This window comes from Ochotona curzoniae, unplaced genomic scaffold, assembly GCF_017591425.1.
Source record: "Ochotona curzoniae isolate NIBS_2020 unplaced genomic scaffold, NIBS_Ocur_1.0 contig_3190, whole genome shotgun sequence".
Classification (NCBI taxonomy): domain Eukaryota; kingdom Metazoa; phylum Chordata; class Mammalia; order Lagomorpha; family Ochotonidae; genus Ochotona; species Ochotona curzoniae.
Genome location: NW_024465751.1, coordinates 22,105,599 through 22,121,701, shown reverse-complemented (window position 1 = coordinate 22,121,701; position 16,103 = coordinate 22,105,599). Strand labels below are relative to the sequence as shown.

Genomic DNA, 16,103 nt, shown 5'->3' with positions numbered 1-16,103 from the left:
AGTTACTTTAAGTAACTTCAGATTCAGTAGTAAGGAAATAGTGTTTTACTTAAATTTATGACTTTTCTTGTAGTAAGCTGCAGAACAAAGAAACTTATAACTACAGAATTCAGCTGTGAGAAGAATGTTGAAAGCTCCTCCTTTTAGATATGTGGAAGCATTAGGGCTCAGACAGATTGTCCCTTACTCATTATTACACAGGACAGACAAACCAGGCTGGGTGCTCGATCTCTTGACTTCCTAAGGGCTCTTTTCTTAGTATGATCTAGTAAGTTAGTTAATGGACAGGTTCTAGAACTCAATCATATTATTAGACCCCTGTGTACATTACAGAGGCATTATTGGTTGTAAATTTAGAAATAATTCAGGCTTTTTTTTTTAAATTTATGACACAGTTTCATAGGCACTAGGATTTCCCCAACCCCTCCCAAGCCCTCAAATAATTCAGGCTTAACTAACTATTCAGATAATTGAATCTAACATACTGTTGATTGTTCCGTCATGCGTTTATATGTAAATTAAGACATCATTAACAGTAAATTTTGGGAGCCAGCATTCATAGGGTAGTAAGCTAAGCTTTTCCCTGTGGTACTGGCATAGCATATGGGCACCGGTTCTTGTCCTGGCTTCTCCATTTCCATTCCAGTTCCCTGGTTATGGCTGGAGCGCAAAGGAGGATGGCTCAAGTTCTTGGGCCCTGCACCCACGAAAGAGACCAGGAAGAAGCTCCTGGCGCTTGGCTTCAGACTGGCTCAGCTCTGCTGTTAAGGCAGTCTGAGGAGAAAAGCAACAAAGGGAAGACCTCTCGCTCTCTGTTTCTTCTCTGTGTAACTCTGCTTTTCAAATAAAAATAAATTTTTAACAGAAACAATATTTATTGTCTGTAAAAGCCATATTAAAGCAAGTTTTGAAAATTATGTGGACTTAATCTGATATTCTAAATACTGATGCAAAATGTGAAAAAATTTACATAGGTATGTATTATTTATTAAATACTGGTTTTACAAACAAAAGCATAACAAAGGTCTTGATACTTTTATTCTTCCCAATACTGACATAACTTCAGTGTGTTAACTTGATTATTTAATATTTTAGTGTTGTTTATCTATTTTTACTTTTCTTGGAAAATAAATACATGTTCCACAAAATAATGCATTTGACCCAGTTAATTGAGATTTTATTTTTTTAGCTGTGTTTCATACATTTTTTTTAAGATTTATTTATTTTTATTAGAAAGATAGATTTACAGTGAGAAGGAGAGACAGAGAGAAAGGTCTTCCATCCACTGGTTCACTCCACAAGTGGCCAGAGCAGCCAGAGCTGAGCCCATCCAAAGCCAGGAGCTAGGAGTTTCTTCTGTGTTTCCCATATGGGCGCAGGGTCCCAAGGCTTTGGGCCGTCCTCAGTTGCTTTCCCAGGGCACAAGCAGGGAACTAGATGGGAACCAGAGCTGCCAGGACAAGAACCAGCACCCATATGGGATCCCAGCACGTACAAGAAAAGAATTGTAGCCACTAGGCTACCGCTCTGGGCCCTGTTTCATAAGTTTAAAAGTAAAGTTATACAGTCAAAATATCTTAAGCTTGGTATATGAGAATTAAATAAATGCTGCTTACTTCTTATTTCTAGGTTCTGCACTTTTAAAAGAAAAGAGAAGGCATCGGTTATATAAATTCTTATGTCTCAGAGTTGGTAAACCAATGAGGAAGACATTTGTATCACAAGCCAGTGCTACAATGCAACAGTATGCACAAAGAGATAAGAAACATGAGTATTGGTTTGCTGTGCCACAAGAAAGGTAAAAATAAAGAACAAATGACAAAAGCTTGACAGTGTGAGATTTCTTATAATACCACTTGCAGAGTACTTTTTAACAATATTTGTAAGCATTCTTGGAAAATTGAATTAAAAGACAAGGTACTCTTGCGTGAATTTCCTGAAGACATCTCAGATAGTTTAGGATTGATAGCCAATATTAGCTATTTAAAATTATTTGACTCTTGCTTAAGTTTAGGGATCTGAGATTTTTAATGAACAATAAGCTCGGTTATTTGTTCCTGCCTAAGATGCTTCTCTTTCTACAGTGATATTATGGTTTGTTTCTTACACTGCGTACTTGAAAAGGTATTGCTAAACCGGGTAATCAGTATTTTCTTACAGAAGACTTGCAGAAATCCTCGAGAAAAATTACCTGTGAACAACTATTTGGTTCCACATTTTAATAATATGCAGATTTTATTATCACAGTGATTATTGTACAATGGACTAATACAGTATAAATGATAAAGCAGAATTATTGCACAAAAAGTCAACTCTCACAGGAAATATGTATCATACTGAGCTAGATGGTCCTTTTCTTCCGTTTAATTTATGTATTCATTGTTGAGTGCTGTTCATTTCAAGCTTTAGAGAACTTAGCATCAGTTCTGTTTATTCTTCCCTAATGGTTACTAAGTAGCATTGTTCATAAAAAAAAGTCAGTGAGACTGAAAGCTGTATTATAGTATTGTTGCTCAGTCCTTATATGAAGTTACTTTAAGAAATTTATTAGAAGTAAAATTAAAAATTAGTTTGTTTCCGTGGAAAATTGGAATTCATGCTCTTTTTTTATAATACACATTTTACACTAACTTTGGAGGTAACTTCATGAAACTCCATAATTTTGTAACTGTATTCCCCATTTATAGTGGGGATTAGTAAACACCACTAAAGCTCCTTCAGTTTTGTAGAAGTCAATTAGAAATTACTAAATGCTGAAGGACTCATTCTCAGTCTTGGGCCCTCCTTCACTGTGGCAACACCAGAGGCAACCTGGAAGTTGTTACACTTTAAAGTATGCAGTAGAGAACAGGGACTTGTAAGATAACTGTGTACATTCTTAGGCAGATCATTTTGAGCAAAGAGTCAGAAGATAAAAAAATTGATTCCCTGGAAACTATATTAAGTGTCCAGGGACTACTAGGAAACTCTTTATATTTTGTTTTGAAAAAATAAAGCTTTCAGAAACAATGATAAAACCTTGTCTCCTCCCTCTAGCCTACTAAGTTTACAGTGCAGTGGCTTTCTACCAAAACATGTCAGTTTGTAAACACATGGTTTGCATAGGTCAAGAATATCTGAAAAGAATACACCTACACTTGATTCTAGCCAAAAGGCCAAGAAGCGACAAGAATGGACCTAGCTAATCAAATTTGCCAGTGATGATGAAATGATAAACAATGAAAACTGGTTTAACCTAACATAGAAATTTAGTTTGTCTCTTGACTCTTGTCTTTAGTTTGATGTGAAAATTTTACTTAAATATTCTCCTTGCACTTCAGCTGATATCCTTAAAAATTAGTATTATTAGGATCCTTTATTATAAGCAACTAAGTTATGACAATTGTATTTGATAGTAACATATTACTTAAGATAAAGCATAACCCTTTTTAAAATGTTGGCTAAATGTAAGGAATCACAATATCAAAAAATTTCATTAGATCATAAGTATTTCTAGAACCATTGTTCTTGTTATATGTTATTCAAGATTAGTACTTATTAGAATACATTATTTTGTAAGCAGTTTTCAGATTATTCATGGTGCTTTTAATTTAAATCTAATAAAATAGAAACTTGGAAAATGTTTTATTCCCAAACATGTTTGTCAGAGGATGCAGCAATTTGATTTACTATTGTAAACAAAGCATTATAAAGGGGAACTAGAGATTTACGAGATGGGGTCATCTGTCTCTGAAACAGTAATTCACTGTGTGTTGTAAAGTTAAGGGCATTAAATGTCTGTCAGCATGGAGAAGTTCTGCACGATGTCCAGTTCTTAAACTCAGCAATTAGTCAATCGTTTGCTTGTGTTTTAGATTATTAGATCATTATATGAATAAGGTTAGTTGTAGAATCAGTATTCCCTTCCAGTCACTACTGCCCTAAAAAGAGGAAATGCAAAATCCGTCACCTGAACTGCTCAGAAACGCCCTACAGAGTCTTAACAGTTTTTTCAGAAGTAATTTACAAAGCAGACTTGCTTCTTTAACGTAATGTCTTTTTTTTCTATGAAACATAATTTGTTTTATCTTTGTTTTAAGTCTTCAAGTTTCCTAAGGATACTGTATATTTCACATGCACTTATACAGTTTTAGAATTCTTGCTAACAGAGTAGAATACTTGGTCTGTTAATAGTCACTTGTTCTAACAGGACAGAGCACTTGTATGCCTTCTTCATTCAGTGGAGTCCAGAAATATATGCAGAAGACACCGGTGAATACAGCCGAGAACCTGGGTTCATAGTCGTGAAAAAGATTGAGGAGCCCGAGACACAGGAGGATTCCACCAGTGAGGCGGCAGCCAGAGAGTGGGAGGTAAGATGAACAGTGAGGTTTCACTAACCTTTTTGCTTTGTAAAAAATGATAAAGTTCAGGTTATCTTGGTGTAAAACACTACTTTTTTAAAGAGGTTCAGGTTCATTGCCTATGTGTTCATGTTTTTACTGAATGAATCTCAGTAGTAATTTCGGTTCACTATTACTTCTCATTTTGCTTTTGTTTTTACAAAGTAGAAAAGCAGCCTGTGAGAAGTAAAATGACTCCGTGAGTTTTAGGGTATTTAGTTTAGGAAGAGTTACATTATCACCCAGAAGCAACTAATTGATGCTGTAGTAATTTTCATGAGACCTTTATGCCAGATCTGATTTATACTAATTTAACTTCTGCATGGGGGTGATAAGTGCACTTATTCAAAATATGTCTGTAAGTTAGAACTCATTTCTAAATTTGGGCTTTATGCATCAGCAATAATATGTTAAGAAAATAAGCTGGCGCTAATTTTATGAAGTTGTAAGAATTTTATGTATTCAGATTTACTAAACTTGATTAAATGACTAAACTATTACTAGCAAATATTTTATAACCCCCGTTACATCCATCTTTCAAGTTTATTTTAAATTTTACATGCTCTATTTTATACAATTGTTAGGTAACAGTTTGTGTTTTTGTTGTTTCCTGGGTTAGTATTTTCTTGATGTATTATAAAATATAGAGCAGATGCTAAAATGATAAATGGAGTCCAGTTTTGTTACCCATTTGGTATTGTTTGTGGTGTTTATGTAACATGAGTTTGTTTCTGCAGTTACATGTATAATGTTTGAAGGTATACATGGCATGTCTTGTTTAAAATGTGGATTTTGAGTTTGTCTAGCTTTCTCTTTGTAATGTGTACAGCATCATTTTCTATTGTATCTACAGCATAATAGATGGCAAAAAAAACAATACATAGAACTTTTATTTTATTCTCTTAATACTTCAGCCAATTATTAATCTTTATGTCACCTTTTTCATGATAATCTTTAATGTTTATCAGCATTAGGATATGTAAATTTTAGAATATCCATAAAATTTCAAATAATGTAGTATTTACAACACCTAACAGGTATATGCAACAGATGTATTCATTTAACAGATAATTTGTGAATGACAGGAAAGACACAAAAGAGTATTTATAATTCCATTTACCTGAAGGTCAAAAGGCAAACCTAGTCAAATCTATTAAAGCCGTGATTGTTGGGGAGGAGGGCTGCTGAGGGCAGGACAGAACTCTGGAGTAGTAGAGTTATGCCTGGTGTGTCTTCATATGTGTCATTACATGGGTTTAAAAACACATATCCTGAGTTTCATTTTCAAGATTAGCTACAGGAGGCATTTAAAATAGCTTGGGTGAGCAAAGATGTGAGCCTGTATAAGGTAGCAACAGTTAAAGGAGAGTGAAAGGTAATCAAATATAGTTAGTAAAATATAATTTAGGTAATGCATTAAAATTCAGTGTCGAGTAGTTATAGGGATGTTTCTCACTTGGATAGCAGGGTGCGTGACGTAGTTTAAATTAGGACAGGAAAGTGAGAACTACTTTGGAAACAGTTGACTCCAGTTATAATTTCTACAGAAAATTTTTTTTAAATGGATTTCACTGTACCTTTTTTTTCCTTTTTTTCCTTTTTTTTTTTTTTTGGTTAGATGGTTTAAATGAAAATAAAAATATTTAATTTTGGAAACATCTCGTGGATTGTTTGAAAATAGTTCTACACTGTCCAGTTAGCTGCTGTTTAGTTACTCAAAAAGTGGTAAATCTAATTAAGGAAATGAATTCTTAATAATTTTCATTAATTAAATATTTGACTCAGTTATTGAATAATTTTTAAATATATTCAGAACGTTTGAAATGATCTACCTTTTCAGCTCTAAGTTTTATAAAATATAAATAGGATCCAGATAAATCTAAATAAAGTTCAGTTGTTTCCTATGAGAATTCAGTGTTGAACTGAGATATGTTATAGCATCAAATAGTCTGTTTCATACAGATACAGTTACTATTACAGTTATAGATAGAATCACTACCACTGTTGCCGTTAACCATAAAAGATATGAATTAAGGAGGTTAAATGATTATAAGATAGCTTGAATAAAATATATGAAACTTAGTTTTGCTATTTTTTTAATGTGGCTATTAGAAAATTTCCAGTTGAGTAGGTATGTTTTTATCTTTCATACAGTGTTAGTAAGTGTCTGTTACTAATTGCCTGAAAAAGCATAAATTTAAATGAGGGTAATTTTAAGTGTTAAAATCACTTTTTAGTGACATGATTTTGGCTAGAACGTTTTGTAAGGTACGAGTACCTCAAAATGTGAAGAGTGAGTGTCATTTTCTGTCTAGGGATGACTTAGAAGTCCCTAGATTTAGCATGGAGTTATTATGGTTACCAACTTAGACACCAGGCTGTTTAATTAAAGCTTGCTACTCACTTTATCCTGCCTTCAAAGATGCTTGGGGGCTCTGTAGTGTTCCTGGCTATCAGGTAGACATGCAAGGTACTTCACAGTTTTCGTGAGTAATGATCACTTAAAAGATTTTGATGCAAAATTTATTACAACTTTGCACTTAGCATCATGATTTATAGGTTATAATATAAAAATAAAAATCCAAAATTCTTTATTGTGAAGTAAAAATGATGCTATCAAAGATGAGTAAATTTGATGCCTTCAGCAGGCCCCATGATGCATTGTTGTCTCCAATATCATACCTACCGCAGGCAATCTCTTCCATGATCTCTGCTAAAAGCTTATATTCCAGAGTGTCACATATTTTGTCTATATCACCAGTCTCAAGATGCAGACTAAAAAAGCCTCAAAAAGAGAGATTTTTAACCTAAAACAGTTTGCCTCTTATACTCCGGGTTGAGTTTTTACTGCTTTCGCAATAAGAGCTAGGAGAATAAGCTTTCAAAAAATCTTATCTCTAAGACCTTTTGTATCAGATATAATTCTGTATGTTCCATATTTTAAACCTGCTAAATCTTGTTACATAAAAATAATTAAGTTATTAAATCAGTTTTAATTTATTTACTTAGTTTGCCCTCCCCATCCCCTCTAGGCCTATGATTTTGACTTAAAAATGAGTTAAGGCTATGTGTCAGTAGGATAAGTAACATTTTAAAGTTTTACTTTTAAATAGTTGATGCTAAAAAAATTATGATTTGCTCCCTACTTTTCAAATTTGTAAGGTAGTGATGATCTATTCAGTTTTTGTTTTCTGACAAAATGTGTTCCTTTTTAAATGCTATGTTTTTCTCAGTCAGCCATTATTTGGGTTATTCATTGACATAGAAATGTAAATATGTTGACTGCTTATTACATAAACCCCCATTTCATTATTCAGAATATTTTGGAATCTGACTTTCTCTTGGATAACTTTAAAGATAATTTTTACACTTCTACTTTTAATTTTTATCTAGTGTTCTCCATTTAAATTATATAAATGTAAAATATTTCTTCTTGTATTAGCATTTTAGGACATAAAATATATTATGACATCATTGGATTTGGTTTCTTGCTATTACATGGTGGTTGTCTTGTGGAGTGATTTCTATTTTCATAGATGTCCGTACTGCTACAGCTTCTAAGAACCACCAGATTAGAGATTTCATTGTCTAGCTAATTTTATTTCTTATGCTAGTGAGTCTTCTGATACTTGTTTTAACATGTATTTATTTTATTTGAAATGATTGCATTATTTAACTCGAAAGGCAGAGACTGACAGAGAACTTGGCCACTGGCTCACTCCCCAAATTTCTGCAGCAGCTTGAGCTGGGCTCAAGATGGCAGTCAGGAATTTATGCTGGGTCTCCCACTGGGGAGCCATGGTGTGCTGCCTTCAGGGTTGTGTATTAGCAGGAAGTTGTAGTTTGGAGTAGCGCCGTTACTCTGCTACTGTCCCACTCCAGGGTGGGACATGGGCATCCTGTGTGGCATATCTAACTGCTCATCCAAAAGCAAACCCCTCACACTTATTATTATTGAAACACAAATAACGTACAGGGTAGCTCAGCATAGACAGCAACATCTACATGGAACTGACTGCTTGAGAAGAAGGAACTCTGTCTATAGTAGCTAAACAGGTATCACATTTCTTGAAGTAAACTTTTGTAAAGGTGTATTTTTTTAATTTGAAAGACAGATTGTACAGAGAGAAAGGGAGACAGAGATCTTGCATACGATGGTTCATTCCCCAAATGGCCACACTGGCCAGAGCTGAGTTGATCCAAAGCTGAGAGCAAGGAGCTTCTAAAAATCTCACAAGGATTCTAGGGATCCAAGGACTTGAGCCATCCTCTACTGCTTTCCCAGTTCATAAGTTGAAAGTGGAGAACTGCACTAGAAGTAAAGAGGCTGGAACACGAACAGGTGCGTGTGTGTGTGTGTGTGTGTGTGTGTGTGTGTGTGTGTGTGAATTATTTTTCATGATACAGTTCCTTAGGCTCTTGCTAATGGTTACACCATTTAGGAAGTAAACCAATGGGTGGAAGATGTCTCTTTCTGTCTCTTATCTCTGTAAGTCTGCCTCTCAAGTAAAAACAAGTAAATCTTAAAGAAAGAAAGAAAAAATTTGACCGTGAAATATGAAGGCAGTTTATGTTCAGCCAGTTCACTAGTAATATTTACATCTGTTGTACTGTAACAGCAAATCAGTATGTTTCAAGCTCTGAAATATCAAGCAAATTTAAATAATTTAGCAATATGAATTCTAAATATGAGCAAGGGCAGGTGTGAGTAAGAGCCTGTATCCCACATTGAAGTGGCTAGGTGTGGCTCTGTCCCACCTCTGCACTTCAACTTTCTGCTAATGCAGACTGCATGAAGCAGCCAGTGATAATAACTCATTTACTGCAACACAACGGGACACGTGGCTTGAGTTTTCTGCTCCAGGCTTCATCCTTGTAGCCCAGCTGCAGTCATTGAGGGCAACTGGTACGTGAACCAGCTAGTGGAAATAGTCTCTCTGTGTCCATCTCTCACTCTCTCTCTCTCTCTCTCTCCCTCCCTCCTTGTTTCCCTTAAATTAAAAACTGTTTACAATAAATATTACCTTAAAAAGCAAGGTGACTTAGTGAACATTCATTTTCTTTGGCATACACTGTGTTTATGAATTACACAACATTCAAATACTTAATACTTATTTACAAAATACTTAACTTGGTTCTGCAAACATCATCACTAATAGCATTTGGGAGATTTTTAGAAATATGAATTCTTAGCTCACATTCTGATCTTCTCAATAAGGAACTAGATTTGGAGACCAATATTGTGTGGGGTTTTTTTTTAAGATTTATTTATTTTTATTACAAAGTCAGATATACAGAGAGGAGGAGAGACAGAGAGGAAGATCTTCCATCCAATGAATCACTCCCCAGGTGAGCACAATGGCCAGTGCTGCACCGATCCAAAGCCAGGAACCAGGAACTTCTTCCGGGTCTCCCACATGGGTGCAGGGTCCCAAGGCTTTGTGCCATCCTCGACTACTTTCCCAGGCCACAAGCAGGGAGCTGGATGGAAAACAGAGCTGCTGGGATTGGAGTCGGCACCCATATGGGATCCTGGTGCATTCAAGGCGAGGACTTTAACCACTAGGCCATGCCGCCAGGCCCCAGTATTGTGTGTTTTAACAAACACTCCAGCTGATTCTGATAAAAACTAAAATTTGACTGCAACTGGTTTAGCTTTGTAAGGGCCCTTTCTTTCCAGGATTGGAGCTAACCAACTCAAAAACATGTGGTAGGAATGATAGCAGAGCAAAATTTAAACACATTAGAAAGTTGAGACAAGGTTGACCGTGCAGAAGAAAGACAGCACAATAAGCTATGCTATGCTTGATGCTTTTGTTTTGTTTATAATATTGAATTCAAGCCTTATTTTGGAACATAATTTTTTTAAAAAGACTAAGTCTCAGGAACCCCATCTGGGTCTTCCACAGAGACCTGGGTTCCTTGGCCATCGTTGGCTACTTTCCCAGGTCTAGAAACAGCACTGTGATATTAGGTGCCAGTTTCGCAAGTGGTGTTTTCACATAATGTGCCATCATGACACTCTGCCCCTGCCACGCATTTTTTCTTTTTAGAAGATGTGACTGGAAGTTACAACACTTTTTCAAAGTGATAACTTTCTCTTACAAAACCCCCCAAATATTGTTGGTGGTTACATAGGGCAACCTCTCTGCTGAGGGCTGGAATGTGACCATAGTGCACTAGATGCATAAGGACACTCTAAGGTCTGTGACAATGTGCCTGATAGAAGCCGTGGGAGCAGGACCTTAGGATAAGTGTGGTGGGGGTAGACTGGGTACAACAGAAAGGGAAGGATAGAGAGTATGTAGGGAATGGAAGATGGCTTGTGTGGCAGGTATTGTATGCTATCCAGGCATGGATTGGAGTGTGTGTGTGTGTGTGTGTGTGTGTGTGTGTGTGTGTGTGTGTGTCTCAGAGAGAGAGAGAGAGAGAGAGAGAGAGAGAGAGAGAGAGAGAGAGAGAGATGGGGAAGGAAGGAGTTGGTTTACCCTAAAATGGAATCCTAAGATATAAATATTATGACCTGGGTATTCTATGTAAAAATGGAGCTTCACATAGTTGCAATTTAAACATAGTCTTTCTCATGTTTATAAACTTTAATTTCTGTGTTTACTACATTGTCACTGAGCAATACCCTAAAGTGATTGGAGACATTGTCAGAGAACCCCCAAACTGGATCCATTTGCCTGATGTGCAGAATGCTAATCACTGATATCAGGATGGTGGAAGAAAGTAGGTGTTTTATTGCAAAGTACAGAGCAATGAGCTGGGCAGCTATTGTTAATTCCCTGGGCTTCCTGCATAGTTAGAAGAGCAATTACCATAGCTTCAAATAGGGACTGAGAGGTGGGTGATCAGCTCATGTCCAAGTTCTTGGTTGTTCATAGGATCACATTACCTTCTTTGATTGGCCAATGATGCCTTGCTTGTTGGGGAATTTATGATGGCCAGTGGGCTCCAGTTGGTCTGGGGGTTATGTGAATATGGCAACTATATTCTGCCTAGAGCTGAAATTCCCCTACACAGATCACTCATGAACAATACTGGCCATTGATGTTTTTATCGGTTGAAGAAACAAATGATTCCTTAATCCAGTAATTTGAACCTTGTGAGGTCGGGTAGATCACTCCCTGAAGTCTGAATTGCTTTTGATAAAAGGCAGACAGGGCAGGGATACCTTGTGTCAAGAGAGACTGACAGGAGGCCAGGGCTTGCTTTTGCCGAAATGGAGGTTTGGTTTCAGTATTAATCATAGGTATAGCAATATAAGAATCTTAAGAAATTCAGTGTTAGAAAATAGTTTGAATTGAGTTATATAATTATAGGCAGAAAAATCTTCTGGTCACTTTGAATATTTGTATAGGGGTTGTTTTTAGTATATTAGCTTGCAATTTTTACATATTCTATGAGATTTGAGGACAGTAGGTCCTAAAGGAGCATCTTACTTCTTGAAAAATGTTCACATAAAAAAATAACATTTTAAAAGATTCTAACCTGTAAGTAAAGAGCAGAATTTTACAACTATATGAGAAAACAAAAAATGTCATTTAAATCATTTGTGTACTTCTAAAGGGACTCTGGAGATTGTGCTTAAAATGCTTTTGTGACTGATTTAGGTTTTTTGTATTGGAATGTACTGGTGTTTGAAAATGCATGCTCTGTGTCTTTAAACTTTTGAGCCCTTTCTTTGCACATTTGGGTACAGTGCAACCAAACTTAGCCTGGGAAACCTTCTTTTCCCTCCCCAGCTTTCCAGTCTCCACTCAGCACTATCTTTGCAATGAAGACTATTTAGTGATTAGCTCCCTGTCTTGTCAATCAAATCTTTGTCTCCAGCAAACTGTTTTGTCACTGTAGTAAGGCTTTGGTGCTGGAAATTTATCTTTGACAGAGAAAGAATGCTTTTGAAAACAGTTCTTACGTGATCTGATGTAACTTAATTTGCCCTGGGAAGGAAATGTCTCGTCTGTGGTATGGGAAAAAAGGCAGAAGACATCAGCCAGTTAATCACAAATATACTCTGGTAAATCTTAGTCAATTCTGTGTATACTGGTTATTTTATGGTGACATTATGTAAAATTACGCAATTTCAGAAAGTTTCAGCATACAGAATATTTATTAGCTGCATAATTGTACAGTTGCAGAAAACACCTATGAAGTTGTTTCTGTTAGTTCTGGGTGTCTTCTAAAAAGGAAATTAATCAGGGATCATGATTTTGTTTTATGAAAGTGTTTTTGGTTTTACTATTCTTCATCAAGAAGGTACCAAATCTTAATTGCTACCTTTGTTTTTACTTAAGCTTAACTTAAAAAGAAAATATTCAGAATTGTTTCCATGCTTAAAAATAAATTGAGAACAAAATAAATTTATTTTTATTGACTAGATCCCAAACTAAATACTTTTATGGATTTATTTATTTACAGGTTTAATTTTAGCTATTACTGAAAAAGCTTTTCTAAAAGCTTCAAGTAATGCTACCTAATACAAAACTTTTAAGATATTCAGGTAAAGGAAAATTTCAATCTGGTGTACTGTTTTAAGAATTGCAGTTATTTTTCAGAGTAAATATATGGATTCTTTGTTCTAAGAATTTTAGTTATTTTTCAGAGTAAAATCTGTGGATTCTTCATTTAAAAACGCATTGGCCATTGCTGTTTCTGAGATATTTTAGGATATTTTTCATTATGAATGTCAATTTCATTTTTGCTGTAATTATAAATGACTTCAATAAGCCAAATTATGAACTTACAACTGGGAATGGCTTCGGGGAATGTCCCCAGACAGCTTGCTTCTCTTAACTGTTGAATATGTCAAAATACCAGAATGATCTTGACTGGTATTTTCAGTTGTAATCTCAGAGTTTTTGCTTATATGCATCAGCATAGAGAAATTTGACTACCTGAAATTGATGATTTTTTTTACATTTGTGATCATTTATCAGGTTAACCAGTGAGCATAGCTTTTTCTTCAAATCAAGGCTAGTGATACTATTCATCTGTATGTATATTTTAATATATGTATATACATAACACTTTTTGATTTGTATTTTTAATAATCACTTATTAGTTTGATGAGACTTTAGTATACTTTAATGTAAACCAGCATAATAACTTTAGCTGTTTTAACTTTTATGAGTCAGTATAACAGACATCACACAGCACGTCCATCAGTTTCTGTCAGTTTACACAGGAGGCTGGTGTGTAGTTTTGTTAGCTACCTCACCTCCTGTGGGAGTGAATGTGCTTCTTACTGGACATCAGCTTTCCCCTGCATATGGTTTATGTGTATGTATGTATTATTTCATGTAACATTCACAGTGACTGAAATTTCATTGAGATTCCCTGTTTCAAAGATGAGGAGTTAGGAGCATTGAGTGGTTTTTGTCATTGTGAACAGATCGGCTCGCGCATGGGTTTCACTTTTCAGAATGCTTCTGAAGGTTTTTCTAAAATGGTATATTAGGATGGATTCTGATGCATCAGTAAACTCAGGACTCAGCTGGCCAGCTGTTTTCCTTCCTGGGAGCTGATGGGCAAGGAAGAGTCTTAAGAAAGTTGTGATTTACAGTGGGAAGGGGAGAAAGGGATGGAAAGAAAGAGGGGAGAAAGGGGGAACCCTGTACCTACAAAACTTTAAAATGGAAAATAAGAATTGAAAATGAAAGTTGTGATTTTTTAAAAAAAAGGATTTGTTTCATAGATTGTATGGTTTTGCTGAAATAGGTCTCTTCTGCTTTAAAACTGAAAATAGAAAGTGGTTTTACTAAGAGAACAGTCTGCTTTACAACTAAAATAATTTGATTTTTTGCACTTGGTATTTGAAATGTTTTAAATTCTTTATGTCAGTGTTCAACAGATTAGAAATTTATAAATCTCAGTGATAAACTGTCTTACAGAGTTAATAGTAATAGTGCCATATATTTAAACTTTGTTCATATATATAGTGGAACATCTGAAGTTACAGTAATCTTGTGTATAAACCAGAAATATATTATTTTCATTTCACAAAAGAGTTAAGATTAAAGTTAGCACTTAGCATCAGTGGAAACCTGCACATGTTATTAACTCTCCTTTATTTATTTATTTATTTATTTTAAAAATATTATTTATTTTCTATTGGAAAGGTAGACATACAGAGAGGAGAAGAGACAGAGAGGAAGATTTTCCATTAGATGATTCACTGCAGCTCTGCAGTGCAATGGCCAGAGCTGTGCTGATCTGAAGCCAGGATCCCGGAGCCTCTTCCTGATCGCCCATGTAGGTGCGGGGTTCCAGGGCTTTGGGCCATCCTTGACTGCTTTCCCCGGCTACAGGCAGGGAGCTGGATGGAAAGCAGGGCTGCTGGGATACAGACCGGTGCCCATATGGGATCCCAGCACACTCAAGGTGGGTACTTTAGCCACTAGGCTACTGCACCAGGCCGTTTTTATTTATTTAAGACTACTTTAAGTTTACTTTGACAACTTCAGATTTAATATGAAATAATAGGTTTCCTAGAAGTTGTTCCTTTTTGTCATGCCCTTTTTGATTTTCCATCAGTAAGTTGTAGTTTGCATGAAAGTTCTTTTAGCTTATTTTATAGCAAAGATTTGTACTTAATCAGGTTAAAAAATCATTTAATATTGTCATTTGTGTCTATTTCGTTATTTTTGTCACCTTTTTAATATAGGCCCTCATATTTGAAAAGGCGGATTTCTAAATTTTTATTTAGGCTTTAATGCAGGAGAAATAAGGAGAAAGAAGACTTAATTTGAATATAAAAATCCTTTTAGTGGTCATAGCTGAAGATAACAAATAATGATATTAGAAATATTTGTACTAACATCGCATAGTAAATATTGTTCTAAACGTGAGTTAACATACTGATTCTTTACAACGTTGTTAAGTGTTTGTCATATTTTGCAGGTGAGAAATGTGAGACAGTCATATTCCAGCCAATAGGAGTCTGAGCTAGGGTTTGAATTTAGGTATTGTGGCTCTAGTCTATGCCCTTAGACTCTTTGCCATACTTGTTCTTAAAATCTTTGAAATGAGGGCCCAGCATGATGGCTCGATTGGCTAAATCCTCAGCTTGAAAGCACCAGCATCCTATATGTGAGCCGGTTCGTGTCGGCTGCTCCAATTCTATGCTACTTTTCATAGATTATCAATTTGCTTATTCATTCATCTATTGAAGGATATGCTGGTTGTTTCTGTGTTTAGGTGCTTATTTTCAAAAAGCTAAATTTCACATGCTGATTTTGTGTGGTGTGAATTTATAATATTTAGATGCAAGATTATATTGTAAAGGTCAGGTTTAATGGTTTCATGAGAAACTGTCTGTCTTTCCTAGTGCTTCTTCCAGCCATGAGTGATAGCTTTTGTTGATCCGCAGCTTTGTCAGCATTTCCTTTTGTCATTGCTTTTAATTTTAGCTATTCAAATAGATGGTTAGTGATCCATTCCTTGTTGTTTTAATTTGAATTTTTCTGATGATTAAATGTTAAGTATTCTTTCATATTATTATTATTTGCCACCTACATGTATTCTTTCTGAAGATGTTTATTCAGCTCTTTGCCCATGCTTATTGTCTCCTAGCTTGTCTTTCCATTCTCTTCGATGCTTTACTTTCTCATGATTTTGCTTTTGTTATTTTATCTAAAAATACATGCTTGAACCCAAGGTTTCCTAAATTTCTTTCTTCCTTTATTTTCTTTAATATTTATTTTTAAAATTATTTAT

At 35.3% G+C, this 16,103-nt stretch overlaps 1 protein-coding gene across 8 annotated transcripts in view; it reads left to right on the top strand.

Annotated features, from left to right (window-relative positions):
* Window positions 1-16,103, top strand: part of OXR1 (oxidation resistance 1) — a 188,336-nt gene that overhangs the window by 156,215 nt on the left and 16,018 nt on the right. For 6 of the 8 annotated variants that reach the window (XM_040979423.1, XM_040979422.1, XM_040979419.1 and 3 more), the window contains exons 8-9: window positions 1,630-1,798; window positions 4,190-4,352. In XM_040979423.1, coding sequence (XP_040835357.1) covers window positions 1,630-1,798; window positions 4,190-4,352 — 332 coding nt within the window. Of the gene's footprint in view, window positions 1-1,629; window positions 1,799-4,189; window positions 4,353-10,865; window positions 12,406-16,103 lie in introns of those variants that run through there. The other 2 variants (XM_040979424.1, XM_040979425.1) reach the window with 2 other exon arrangements.